Below are 14,833 nucleotides of genomic sequence, written 5' to 3'. Positions count from 1 at the left end.
GCTAATTTAGAATGAGCTGTACATAAATATATTCCGGCATAGTATCGAGTGAGTTTTCGATATTTCCCATGCTAAGAATTTCTGTATTAGCGGAAAAAATTTGAAACACGTGTATTTGCATTCAGAGTAATTATGTCGCTCAATTGAAATAAAAAACACACGGAATAGGATAATTAAACCCAGAAGAAGATCGATCTTAAATTCAACAGTTATGTACACGTTTATTGCAAGTAAGAACATCCATAATAAATAGGAATAAATAATAATAATAATAACAATGATAATAATAATAATAATTTATAATAATATGTCATTCTCTTAGAATACACTATTCATCTTTGGTACTCGTTTGGTGTAATTCCTCAACGAAATATAACAATTTAGCTTCTCTGAATGATGGCTCTACCATCGACCGATGCGTTTTCGACAGATTGTACTTCAAAGTCTACAACATTAAAATGATCGAGACTCAACACGCTACAATTGCTGCACAGAGGAATTTGTTCTTTGAATCACTTCTTCGTAACAATCCCCAATGTCGAAGAATATTTTCGATCTCTCTCGCGTGATTAACAGTTGTTCTTAAAATTCATTCGAATTTCACTCCAATTCTTTTACTTCGAGCAGTCATTGTCGTCATTTCTGCTTCATTTCTGCTTCGAAATTCTCTACTGCATACTGCAGACATTTCCGTACACCTCTGTTGCAAATTTTACTTCGAATTCATTCGAAATTCTCTACTGCAAGGTGCACGACTTTAAATAACATCATCATTTTCATTCTGAATTCATTCGAATTTCATTCTTCTGTTATGAAATACCGACACTCTTATTTAAATCATCCTTATTATCATTCCAAATTAATTCTAATTGTTATTCAAAAAATTTACATTCCTGCAAGTTTCAGTTAGAAATATCGTTACGTTATCCTCAATCCAACATTTAATCCATTTAATTTTCATTGAAAATTTCTGTCGGTGAACCGCAGAAATTTCAAATTTCCATTTTGAGCATCATTGCTTTCGTTTCGACCACCAGCCTTCCAACATTCTCCCCTTAATCTCCTCCGAAACTCTCCTATAAAGCAACAGCGCAATAAAAGGGATCGCCATAGTCTCTTTCTTGAACAAATAAATATAGACAGCCGCCAACAATAGAGTCAAATCGGTCACGTATCCCACCATTGACCTGACATTGTGCTTGGCCTCTATCGCCAATCTTTCCTCGTTCAATCGGCTCTCTCTCCAAGCTTTCTCAGGGTACTCTCTCTTCGCGCTAGACCCGCGTCTAGAGTATCTGTACTTCTTGCTCTCGAGAGCTCTCTGCAAACGTTCCATCTTCAACTCGACCGGCGTCTCGGGTCTGCTGCTCCTGTCTCTGGAACTAGATCTGGAAGGCGTTTTGGAAGAAGGTTTCCTCGACCGACGAGGACCTTCGTCGACGGATCTCTCACGAACGAACCGTTGATCCTCGGAACCGGTTCTCGAAGGTGGTCTTCTATCTTGGGACGGAGCTCGAGCTCTGGTCTTCGACGAGGACCTCGAGGAGACTCCTCTCTCAACAGACACGTTCCTCGATCTTGATACAGGGGACTGATTCCTGGAGCTTGGTCTGCTCGTTCGTTTTTCCTTCGCAGGCTTCGTGTCTCTAGCCGGAGTGGTGCTCCTCTTATTAACCTGCGGCTTTTCCTCTCTGTCCACTTCATTTCCCTTCCTCACTTTCGTCTGTTGCACCGGTCGTGTTTCCCTGAAATCTTGCCTTTTGTTCAGCTTCTCCGGATTCGGATCGTGATCCTCGGTAAACGAGGATCTCCTGGAGCCAGTCGTATTGTCGAGCTTCCTCTCCTCGGAGCTTCTGTAGTTAAACCGACTCGAGTGTTCCCTGACAATCTCGGTGTAGTGATTAACCATCGCCATTCGCGCCTCGATGTCTTCCTCGTCGATCTCCTCCTCTGGCGTTGCGGTCCTTGCCTTCGCCTGGATCCTGCGATTCTTCGCTGCTTCGCCAGCGGATAACACGCTGTCAGTGTCGGATTCCGACATAGCAGGTACTTTAATTAATTCGGCTGTAACCTGTGTGTCTACAATGTCCTCCTCTTCGTTCCTGCTCACAGCTTGAACATTCGGAGGCAACGATTTTCTGATAGGTTTCTCAGGAGGGATCGGTCTACCGAAGCTGTTCACTGGAATCGGTTCCTCCTTGGGCTTTTTCAGAATCGATTTAGGAACGACCGCAGTCAACAATACGGGAGCATCTGTGGTAGTCGGCGTGGGCGGTGTAACGTCTACGATAGGCACTCTGTGCGCGGGAACAGCTGGTGGTTCAGGTTCGACGTGCGGAATGGGTCTTCCCCTTGGATGATACGTGTCCTCTTCGTCTAGCACCTGTCTGGCGAGGATTCTAGCCTTCAGAAGTTTCAAGTCCTCGCTGTCGGCGCTGCTGATCTCCTCCGACGATTCCTCGGACGTTTCCATGCTCTCTTCTTCCTCGTCATCCGTCTCCTCTTTCGTTTCTTTCTTCGATTGCGAGGTTTCAGCGTCAGGGGACAGCCCCTCGTTGCGCAGAGTGTCTTCATTGGAGTTGGACTGCCAGAGTATCGATTCCTCCGGTGGTTTCTCCTCGACCAATGGCACGTTGGTGTCGTGCCACCTGCGCAGTGGCGTGGTCGTTTCTTCCGGCTTGTCCAACCCCCACGAAGGGACTATCGGACTCTCCGAATCGCTGGGTATGTTCGGATCGGACACAGCTTCCACTTCCGGCAGCAGATTAGACGTTAGTAGTTTCAAGTTAGCAGGTTTCACAGTCTCTGCTTGACCCTCGCTTAATCTCCTGCGATTCTTCTTTGACTGCCAGTTCATTAAATTTGGGGAGGCGATAGCGGTGTTGGACAATCGCCGTTTGAAGACGTCGTTCTCGATGGCCGGCTTCGTTTCTCCGGTCGACGCCAATTCACCGGTTTTACGTTCGAGTTGCACCTTTCTTTTCGCCACCTCAGAAGCTTCTTCCGCCGCGACCGCGCGATAGAATCGTTCCATGGCGCGTTCGTGGAGAAGTTCCGTGGAGCTGACCGCCTCGCGGAGGGTTTCCACTACCTGATGTTCCGCGCTGAATAACTCTGGAAGAGAGAGAGACATGGGTGGTGGTATCAAGTCTTCGATGTCCTCTGTGACGTCTGCTGTGATGTCTGTGGTGATTCGCGGTGTTTCTGTGGAGCGGAAAATCATCGTGAATTATTTTATCAACCTGATCGTATTTCCGATTTCGATCGTTCAAGGATGCTGTGTCGATATTTCCTCTTTCGATATATATTTTTATAACTTTGCACGTGTGTCATTTCATAGGATTTTAAAGTTAAATGTTTAATTATAAATTTTCTGATTTTAAGAATCATTAAAAAATTCGACAATGTTACAACGTAACATATCATATTTAATTTATTATTGATTTTGTTGTCATTGCATCATATATTCTATGTTATTTAAAGTAGTATTACATTAACGTCAATACTACTTTTAAACATTTTCGAGATTTTATACATCTATAGGAAATTTGTATGACATTATCTAAATCGTCATAAGAATGAAATAAATCGTCTCACCTAAGCTCTTCCGCCTTTCAACAGTATCCTCCGGTCTCTTTTCTTGATCCTCAGGATATAAAACCAGCATAAACTCTGAACTTCCGTGCAAAACAGTGTCGTCGTTCTCTCTAGGAGAGGTAGGTGATGTTAGTTTGTCATCCAACGAATGACTCTTGACGAACTGTGGTTCAGGTTCATCAACGATCGCCTGTTGCTTCTTTAAAGTTAAGTTCATCGACGGACGAAGAGGTGAGTAACTTGAAGAAGCTTCCTCTTCGTGCTGTTCTTGAATTTTGGGCATTGACAATGGCGACATGCTACGCTCTCTGGATATCGAAACTGAACGAGATCGTGATTCTCTGAACGCTGAACGTCTATTGGGTTCTTCCATCGTTGGTGGTGTCACTGTCACGTTCGTAGAAGACACTGGCGTTGCTGGAGGCTCTTTATTTTGAATCAAGTTCTATTTCAAATATAAAAAACAAATTTCTACATTAAAATTTAACATTATTGCATACAGAGATCGCAGGAAAAATAGTAATCTATTTTAATGATTTTCTAAAAAAAAAGTAAAAATGAAATGGATTTTATTCTTTGTCTTGTTTGTTTATTCTTTATTTTAGTTCATTCTCTTTCCACGCAACTGCATCTGAAAATATGCCTTTTGAAAATAAATCATAAGTCCAAGAAGTTTTATTTTCAAAAATAAAATAAATAAAATACTAAAAATAAATAATAGATATTATCTTTTTAAAATAAAAGTTCAAACGTTACACAGTAGAATAGGAATCTAGTATTATTTTAGTAAATAGAATGAGTGAAATAAATATCTGACACTTGCCTCGTTGCTCGGTGGATTTATATTAACACTCGAACGATCCACGTGATTTCCAACCTGGCCTTCAACAACCTTTAAAGTGGAATGATCCTTCGATCTAGCCGGAGGAACAGGTGCGTCTGAATTGTCTATCGTGTCCAAGGCAAACGTCACTCTACTGTCGACTCTAGATGGCCTTCCCGTAAGCCTCTGAGCTGATACCGATCGACTAGCTGGTGCGAAATGTACGTCGTCATCTTTGTCCCGACTTCGAGCCTCCTCTCTAGTCAAGCTCCTCGTTCTTTGAGTAGGCACTGCGAAACTGACCTCACGTTTCTCTCGCGATCTGATTTCTCTGTGACTCTGCGACTTTCCGCTCAACGAGGGCGCCATTATCCTGAACAATCGAAGAAATTATGTTACTCATATTGAAACTAGAAACTGCGAAATACAAGAAATAAACTCTAAAATACAAATATATTACAAATATAGATTTATTTCGCGACTGTTGTTTAATTCTGCATTAAAATATAAAATATAAGATTTATTCAATGACTAATTGCTAAAAATTTATAAAGATCTGATTTCTTTATGATAGAAAATAGTTGCTCGTTTTTCATAAAAATTTGGATAGTGAATCATCAAATAACTCTGTCTTTATTTTATTCAATCCTTTAATTATGGAATCAACATACCCCCTTTTTATATCTGGAATGAAGATTACGTCGCTCTCCTCGCTTGGCTCGCTCACACCGTACGGATTCTCAGCTTTCACTCGAAATTTATATTCCGACCCTTCGATCAACTCGGACAGCGTTGCTTTCGTCTGTCTACTCGTCGTTGCCTTTAACCACACGTCCCAACCAACCTAAAAAAGAAAAACAATGAACACATTTTAACCCAGTTTAATGAAGTTGAAAATACAAGTGAAATATTAATATTTATCACTAACTCTATAATACTCGACAATGTATGTGCCAATTTTGCAACCACCATCGTCTCGCGGTTCCTCCCAAGACAATGTCACCGATCTGCCTAACGTCATTGTGACTGTTGCTTTTCCAGGTGCTGCTGGTCGATCTAAAAATTAGATAGAAGGAAATATATTTTTTTATCAGTAATACAGCGCGAAAATTTCTGCGAAAATAAATGAATCTTATCTACAAGAAATATAATACAAGTGTTTCGTGATTCTAATTTTCACTTGTTTAATAATAACCTGTCACGGTCACCAGAAACGACGACGTATCCTCTCCAAGCTTATTTATCGCCTTAACAGTATACTCTCCTCTGTCGACACGTTTAGCATCGGGGATTTTCAAAATAGATTCGCCGTCCATTGTTTCGAAAATGTGTCTATCGTCGTTTGAAACCACTTCGCCGTCGTGGTACCAAATTACCGAAGGTGGAGGTCTTCCGGCTAACGACACTTTCAATCTAATGGTCTCATCTTGTTCAAAGAGGAGACCATCTTCGTACTGACGTGGCAGTCGTATCTTTGGAGGAGCTAGTCGAAAATTTTATTTTACATTAATTATATTATATTAATTATATTAGCAGAGTTAATACAATACAATTATATTAGATTATAAATTATATTAACAGAGTTAATACAATACAATTATATTAGATTATAAATTATATTAGACAGAGTTAATTATGTTAACTTCGAACAAAGGAAAGGGTTGAACTTGATTATAGACCTTCTAGAATTAATCTGGCTTTGGTGCTAGCGTGACCAGCTCTGTTAGTGGCGGTGCATTTTATTTCCCCTTCGTCGTTGAGTGCGGTTTGATGTATCAGGAGAACGCTCCTGCCACTTTCCGTAATGATCCTCGTTCGTCTGCTACTGAATATTTCGAAGCCATCTTTGAACCATGAGATTTTTGGCAGCGGCGATCCGCCAAATCGTACCACAAATTCAGCCTAGAAGTTCGAGGGAAAAGTGTACAGGAACTAATACGATTGTTACTGTAACGAATTATTTATCAGAAAAATTAAATGTTAAATTAATTGATCAATTAATCAGTTAAGTGAATATACTTTCAATTTTCTCTTAAAATTATTCTCGTAAATTAGAAAAGTAACGCAAACGCTAGAACTGCACGGTGTACTGCGAGTAAGTAGATTTGTCCCTTTATAGACCAGACACGCTTTACTAATTTTCTCATTGATCCAAGGTGCCAAAAAATCCGAAAGAATTCTACGATACTTGTAAACTCTGCTGTATCATACGATCATTCTTCAATTAAAACGTGAAAAATTCTGTTCAATAAAAATAGGAATTGGAGGGGAAAAATAGGAATTCGAGTATGGTCTAGCCAAACATGCCTGCGAAGACTATACAATCACCTTTCTACTTCAATAAAAATCAGTGTTATCTCTTTGCGCACCGAAAAATGCAACTCCAACAAAATTACGATGTAAATGTCTCCGAACCAAAATTAAGAAGTATATTTTTTTTCTATACTTTTTCCACGGTGAAACCAACAAAGTACAAGGAATATAAAGTACAAGGCATATACATTTGCATTTTTTCCTTTTCTTTTTTTTTTCACCAAGAATAAAAATTTTTCTTCTCACGATTCTCTAGCTTCGATTGATAAATCACAACAAGATCGTAAAGTCACCTGTTCGTTCTCCAGCACCGTGGTGTCCTTGACTTCGAGGTCGAAGTAAGGCGCGGATGAAGCGGACCTCTGCAAGGTCACTGTCAAGGGATCCGAGATCTCGCTGGGTCGGGAGAAGCCAACCGCGTTCTGTGCCCTGATCCTGAATTGATAGCGCCATCCTGGCTCGAGGCCGCTCAAGGTCAGTTCCGGAAAGGTGCAAAGCCCCGGCGTGCTGCGCACCCAATGCTGCGAACCGAGCCTTCGATGTTCGACCAGGTAGCCGACGATGGCCGAGCCACCGTTACTCGGTGACCTCTCCCAACGGATAGCGACCACATCCGGCTGCGATTCGTCGGCTCCTGGTATTAAAATCGGCTTCCCTGGCGGCGCCGGGAGTCCTAACGAGTTCGAAAAAGAACAACAAATAATTCTTTGCTTCTCTTACTCCGCGTGTTCCGTTCTTTCGAATTTTTAACGATGGAACGATCGATTGGAGTTTCATTTTTATCGATATCCTCGAATCTCCGTCCATTTATTTCTACGTTATTCCTCGGAAATAAAGATTCGAACGTGAAGAAGATCACACGGAATTTTACGAGACGTTCTTTTTTAAGCGTTTGTTTCTACTAGTTATCTTGCATGTGAATTTGATTTTCAGTCCTGATTTTCGATATTTCTATTTACATCGGACTGAGTGAAAAATAGTGTCGTTGGTTTGGATAATGGCGATCGTTTCGAGGGATCTTTTTTTTTTTTTTGATTAATAGGTTCAGAGAAAGCTCGCACGTGCCAGAATGATGGTGCTCGTGTATGTGTTAGCACACGTTCTCTAATACAGAGATTCGCAGGTGGCGATCCCAAAATAAAATTTGAAACTGTTCAGCAACCTTAGGGCTGCTGCTTCGCTGTCCTCAGATAAAAACTATGCGAAACTCTGATGTCGGACATCGCATCGGCTTGAGCTCGTCTTCGACACTTTGTCACAACGTGCAAATTGATTGAAGTCTATTTAAACGTAGTGCCAATCGATTGTCATCGAACGTACATATGTTTCAAGGAAGAAAAAAGACAATCGAATTACACGATATTGTAAAACTTTTCAATTAATTATTTACAAACGTGACAGTCATTCTCATAGATTATTAGCAACATTGTTGAAATCAGAGGTTGAGACTATAACTCTCGGAGAAGAATGATTTCTTCCAACCTTCGAAGGATAGGCAAAAGCTGCGAAATTTTTAAATTCTGCACCAAAGAATGAAGATTATGATATTTGTAACATTTAATCAATACATTATAATGTAAATTCGGACAGTAAAGTTAAATTGTTCCAAATTTTTTGAAGAGAATGTATATTTCTTGTTCATCATAAAATTAAATATATAAAGATACAATTACTTTTTTTAAAATTAATCTTTAAATATTAAGTTCAGTTATTCGTAAAAATGATTTCCCATTTATTCATATTAATATCTAGTATTAATATCTTTTAGAATTATATTCAAACTAGGAAAAACTTGCACATGAGTACATGTATTATAAGAAGTTAATTAGCGAAATATTAATAAAAGAAGAGATTAATTCATTAATTAAATACGAATATAAATGAGATGCAAAACTATTTCTCGTTGGATATATTGTATTTTCACTTGGTGCTAGCGCGCTCCCCGCCAATCGTTCAGCCGACCCATCGTTCGACTATTAAAATAAACGCCAACGCATGCGAGTTAATTTTGGACAACCGGTTGATTTGATAGTAAATAAATACACGATCCTCGGATAAATCTCCATAGAAACTCCCACTGACAGAGATACTGGATAGTTTCTCATTGACTGTCACGGAGAATTTCATCAATGTTATTCCGAAATCTCATCCACTATCGATCAGCAATTTCACGCCGTGTAACAAGTGTGATCCAGAAAATCACACTGACCCAATGAACTTTGCCGATTACCCCAGTTCCTCGTCCATTACCGATCACTCAAACGTTCTGCCACGGGTTTGACAGATCTGTCGGCAAAAGCAGTCTAATTATAGCCGTCATCCCACTATCGAGGCAAGCCAATCGTGAGACACAAGTCGAAACACAGGCGAGCATCGTCATTCTCGCGACGTCGTTACCGGAAACTCTGTGTCACCAGACGCGCCCCACGGCCGCGCGCATCTCACGCTCCTTCGAATCTTCTCTGAACCAAAAAATTCAATACCAGAGAGATGCAAAATCAGATCGGAGAAAAAGAATCCTCGGCTAAGGGAAATCGAGGATAAAATTCGTCGTGTACGAATTAATATCTGTGTGCAGATCTGAATCTATCGAGAGTTTCATGTATCGTCTCTCGGTCAAGATGGCGAATTGTTTCTCGTCCCTCGAGGGATCGTTTCCACCAAAGCGTCAGACGTCACGGTTTCAAGCAACATTCGGTTCAAACACATTCAGAAGCAACTGTGCGTGTCTACCTGATCCCTCCCAGCGTGGCCTCCTGGTGGCAGAGGCAGGATGACTCTTCGAGTAGTGGCTCTTCGTGGTGGCGTTGCCCATGATCCACGTTCCTCCTCTTCCACTTCCACGTCGAGCCTGGCTCGACGATCACTCCGTTCCTGGCCAGCTTTTCGACGGTTCTCGGACCATCGAGCGCCGAAAGATCCTCATCGATCCGCCGGAGTGATTTCCGCGGTGATCGGTCGAGGAAAGTGGGGAAAGCCCTCGAGGTGTCTCCCCGAACTGTCTTCCGTACGATGGCTGAACCGAGAGAGAGAGAGAGAGAGAGAGGCAGAGAAAGAGAGAGAAAGAACGTGTCCGGCTCGATATAGCGCGAGGCTCGATGCAGCACTGCCGGACCTCTTCGTGGCCGACGACCGTGGCGACGCCAGCCTCTTCGGGCTTCCTCTTCAGGCTATCTTTGTCCCACTGCGGCCGGTCCTCTTTCTTCACCGACGAAATCCCTCGAAATCCACGAAGAGAGCGGAACGTCGTTGACTTTGCAGCTAGCGGATGATTGAAGTTGGTCGTTTCGATTGTCGTCGTGTTATGTAACTGACAATGAAGAGTTTCGCCCGGACGTTGCTGACACCTCCTGGCAACGCGGGAGTTAATTGGTGGAATTATCAAACGTGCTCGAAATGACCAACGGTGTGGCATTTTCTTGTAGAAATATACTCGATATATTGTTAATTGATATCGCGTATTTATCAAATCCGTGTTAAATATTTAAAAACAGGGAATGAAGGAACATTTTGTGGATCTTAATTCAATTCATACAACTGATATAATTTTAAAATAATATGATGTGATATAAGATTTCGAAGCTAGTTGAAATTAGAAAAATTATAATTTACGATGATGTTCCTCGTAATGTTTGTTTAAAAGGACGTATTATACAATGTAATCGCATTACAACAAATAAATTTCAAATCGATTCCAATAATTTAAATCTAATCTTTTATAAATATATTCAGTTAGACATACTAATTGAACATATATTCAAATTCCAGCATTCTGATACAACAATATTTCCCAAGACAGTTTTGAAGACAACTATAACTATTGTCATAATTTTTCTACAATTACCGAGGATCTGATTGTATGTAACACTGTGTGGTTCCATTTTAAAAATTATATCGAATTTATTATAAAGCATATAATTATATTATATATTAATTTTTACAGGAAAAATTTACTCTGGAAATTTCCTTCGCATCAATTTATTTACGAACGTCGTTTATAAACATTAATATATATTAATTGTAGTTCTCAGTCAGATCATTCCTCCAGAAAGAAGATATTTCTTGATTTGAAAATTTTTATTTTCTTCTTACTGACAGTTTCAATCATTTCATGGCATGTTACGACAAAATGATACATAAAAATTGATTTTTGATTATTTCTTTCTCCTGTGGAAAATTTTACAACTCTTTTTAAACAACCCTACCAGCGTTGGCGAACGTGAACTTCCGGTGACGTACATAAATAGGTGAACACGTTCGTGACGTCAATCTCCGATATTTTCGCGATCTCAATTCATTCGCAACGAATCGATCGCTGACTTTGTTCCACGTTTCCTCCGGTATTCCCACTGGAATGTATCATACGCTTATATTTACGAAGGCACACCTTGCTTTTCACGGTGTTTGGTCAACGCCGGTCACCGACCTTGCCAGCTCGTGCGCGTGCCACCGAGAAAATAAAATGCTTTATGCATTATGCATTAATTGCTAAACAACTTGAAATAATGGAACAAATCGTTGCTAGCACGCGTATAACGAGATTTTCCGTTCCCTCTTCCATTTCTACGTTTTAATTAACGTGAGGCTACGATTATTTCTTTCGCATTTCGATTCTTTGACACGTAATAAATTAATAATATAATAATATAATATATTATAATAATATAATAATATAATACATTATAATATAATTAATAATATATGGAAATGTTTACGAAAACGCTGATCTCTAATTATTCTCTTCGCAAAAAGTTTTAGAACCGATTCGTTTAATTAATTTAAAAAAAATTTCCAAGAAGAATTGTTGTGAAAAAATATTTTTTTTTTCTTCTTCCACAAAGAACTTCAAAATCTGTAATATTGATTTATAATTAATTTTAAAAAATTACGTTTAAAAAATAAAATTATATGAGAAAACGTTCATTGATTTTGAATTCGTTAATTTCATTTCGTTTATAATTGTTATTCAGTGAGAAGATCGAAAATACTTATTGAGTGAAGAGAAGTGAGATCAGGTTTTGTGCGTGTGGATTATGTTGGAATCTCGATATCCCACGACATATTAACTAGGTATAAATCCACACGAATGCCTAAAGAATTTGAGGTTTCGTATTGAACCTGGTTCGATCGTCCTTCGCGATCATCTTGCATGCTTCGCGGTGGGATCGTGTGGTATCATGTTCTGGTCAACGAAGATGACCTTCGCCAGAGATCGTTAAAAAAATCTCTCAAGTTGTTAATTATTTCTTAATTAATAAAAACCTATATTAAGAAATTTTGTCACCTTCTAAATGTCATCATTTTTAGAAAAATAAAACTAGTAATGAATTTTATGGAGTATTTCTACATTATTAATCTTTTGAGTGTGTCGAGTTACACCTGTGGTAGAAATTATCGTTTCGATTTGAAAGAAAGAGCAAGTTGTAGTCTTATCGAATATGAATTTGAATTTTCGATTTTAATTCTTCAAACCGTAGATAAATAAATGCCAATTATACGTTTACAATGTTTTTTATATCTGAGAAGAAAATCGCAAAGCAAGAAGTATGCAAAAAAAAAGATATTTATTAATAAATGATAAATGATTGAACGGTTTTCTTCTTTCACCAAGAACACAATAGATCAGACGGTATTCACGATTGTTCTTCGGGTCGAAATATTTTCGTAGCGTGACTTCAGCAGAAGAGGTCAATCGTACCTATAAATCACGAAGAAACACTCTTCGTCACGAGAAACATACCATCACTTGAACGTCACTCGCTGAAACCAGTGATTTCATTGTTTGCCATCTCCTCTTTTTTAGAACCCGACTTCTTTGAATTGTGGCACCTTCAAAGGAAACAGCAGAAACTTTTCAAACATTGATCCTTAACAAAAGTAAGAATATCCACGAAAAAGAACAACGCACGACTACTCACGGTTATTTGCATCGACAATTTGACTAAAAAATTGGTCTTGATAATTTTATTTCTCTCGCGAAGAAATAACATTAACAAAAATTTCCATTGGTGCAAACTACGTATCTTTTCAGTAAAAAATTATTGCATTTGCTAGTCTTTTATTGGAATTGAATATTTTACTAACTAAAACTTGCTACAACAGTTGTTCGTTCCATTGGAAAAATCACGGTACAAGTTATTGACATCTTGTCACTTTAAAAATTTTTTTATCATATTCATAAAGATGCTATATTTGAAGGATACATTTAGACATAGTGTTGGCAGAGATATACGATAGCTTTGCCTGCGTAGGGACATCTGTCACGATGGAGTGCGTAGAAATCATGACACCATAACATAAATATGATCTTCATTTTATGTTTGAAAATTAACAAAAAACATCATGTGAGCGAGTGTTAACAATGCCACTCGTCCTTTGGCGTGAGACGACTCCCTCGCCTATATGGGCAGAAGAGACCATGCGAGGCTTTAAAGATCAGGGGCTGATTCAGATGTTTATAAACCAAGCTCGGGTATCGGGATAAGATATTAAGTCTGGACAACCACTAACACACACATTAACAAAATTCAAAAAATGCAAAACAAATTCCTAAGAATAATACTAGATAAGCCATATGACACACCGGTAAAAACAGTACACCAAATAGCAAACATTCCAACAATAGAAGAATACATACGCACTGCCATGACCAAAGCATACCACCCAAATCATGAAAACCCTCTAATCAGGGCTATAGGAGATTACCAAATTGACAAATTACCATTAAAAATAAGAACAAAACTGCCGAAACACGCAATGATCAAACAATAAACACTTAGCACACAACTACAAGAATCTTCACACAAGTAGCTGCAGGTTTTTGAAAATTTTTCTCCTGCATAAACTAAATCTACTCTTAAAAAGCAAATTTGAACCTTACTCATCATTCTACTCCTATAAATTTATGTTAAATGCAGGTTAAAGGGACCCTCAATAACCCTAGGGACTGCAGCAAAAGACACAAGGAAGGAAAAAAAAAAACGGGATAAGAGTTGGACCGAGGAGGCACCAACTTGAGAAGAAAGACAAGATGCATTCTTTCTGTAGAACGTGTCAGAAAGTACGCGTCCGAATCAGTCGTCAAGTTTAATTAGATAATTCGTTATTAACGAGAAATACTGTGACAAATTTCTTTTTTTTTTTTTTGTTTCGTTATTTAACGTCGCATCAACCACTTTGTGGATTATTAGCGACTCAGGTAAGTCACAGCCTCTTGTATAGTCTTGTCAGTTTTAAATATTGTAGAAGGTTCTTGGTTGTGCTGTTATCTATTATGTTGTCTTTCAGTGTGGGTTTTATATTGCACTCTAGGCGTTTTTCGGTGTATCTTCTACAGTCCAAGATGGTCCTCTGTCATTTTGCAGAGTTCACAGGTTGGAGATTCTTTGTAGAGGAAGACGGGTGTTCTGTTATGACTCTTGAAATCATGACTTGATCGTAGGGTGCAGGCTCTTCTTGTAGAAGTCGTTCCTGACTATTTCTTGTGTGAAAATGACAAATTGTTTCCCTACAATCAGTACATTATATATTTCCAACTCTGTTTTCCTTCAAACAAACAATTATGTACATCATTTATAATATTCGCATCCATCCACCAAAAAATTTCCAAATTCACTCTCGAAATCGAAGTCCGAATTTTGAATGAAAAATTTACATCTCGTGTGTCTACATTGCAATTTAAAATTTCCTACAAATACACGCATCAAGAAAACAAGAAAAAAAAAAAAAAAAAAAAAAAAAAAAACACCACAGTGTGGCCATCGTACGAAAACACAGTCACCGGATGGCGTCCGGCTGATTTAAAATCCGCTCTCGTCGCTGGTACGGAGAATTCGCGAGGCGCTTGGCGATTTTTTTCTCCAGCTGTGGCCGGCATTTTCGCCAGGATACAAAAGGGGACGAGGCTCGCGGAGAAAGAGGTCGCGGAGGCGCGGGAAAAGGAGACGGAAGAGCACGAGGAAGAGAAAAGAGAAGGGGAAGACGGTTAATCGGTGCCAGAGTACCGTTGTACCTGAATGGAGCAGCGAGATGTGGCTTTCGGTTTCCCTGCAGCCTCCGTCGCAGCTGCAGCTCCGTTCTCTTCTCTTCTCTTCTCTTCTC

At 39.3% G+C, this 14,833-nt stretch overlaps 1 protein-coding gene across 2 annotated transcripts; it reads right to left on the bottom strand.

Annotated features, from left to right (window-relative positions):
• Positions 1 to 201: 201 nt before the first annotated feature.
• LOC122536949 (titin homolog) lies at positions 202 to 9,742 on the bottom strand. Of its 2 annotated transcripts, none has more exons than XM_043669754.1 (9): positions 9,467 to 9,742; positions 7,027 to 7,406; positions 6,100 to 6,322; positions 5,616 to 5,903; positions 5,349 to 5,476; positions 5,092 to 5,264; positions 4,421 to 4,793; positions 3,598 to 4,042; positions 202 to 3,114 (listed from the first exon to the last, which is right to left on the bottom strand). In XM_043669754.1, the coding sequence occupies exons 1-9, from the start codon at positions 9,546 to 9,548 to the stop codon at positions 1,013 to 1,015; spliced, it is 4,194 nt and encodes a 1,397-aa protein (XP_043525689.1). In that variant the 5' UTR covers positions 9,549 to 9,742; the 3' UTR covers positions 202 to 1,012. The 2 variants fall into 2 exon arrangements, with proteins under 2 accessions (XP_043525689.1, XP_043525688.1); XM_043669753.1 differs by having other exon boundaries at positions 202 to 3,204; positions 9,467 to 9,741.
• Between the last annotated feature and the right edge of the window lie 5,091 nt (positions 9,743 to 14,833).

Source organism: Frieseomelitta varia, unplaced genomic scaffold (assembly GCF_011392965.1).
Source record: "Frieseomelitta varia isolate USP_RPSP 00005682 unplaced genomic scaffold, Fvar_1.2 scaffold_88, whole genome shotgun sequence".
Taxonomy (NCBI): Eukaryota; Metazoa; Arthropoda; class Insecta; order Hymenoptera; family Apidae; genus Frieseomelitta; species Frieseomelitta varia.
The sequence above is the reverse complement of the archived record's forward strand: the minus strand, read 5'-3'. Positions and strand labels throughout refer to the sequence as shown.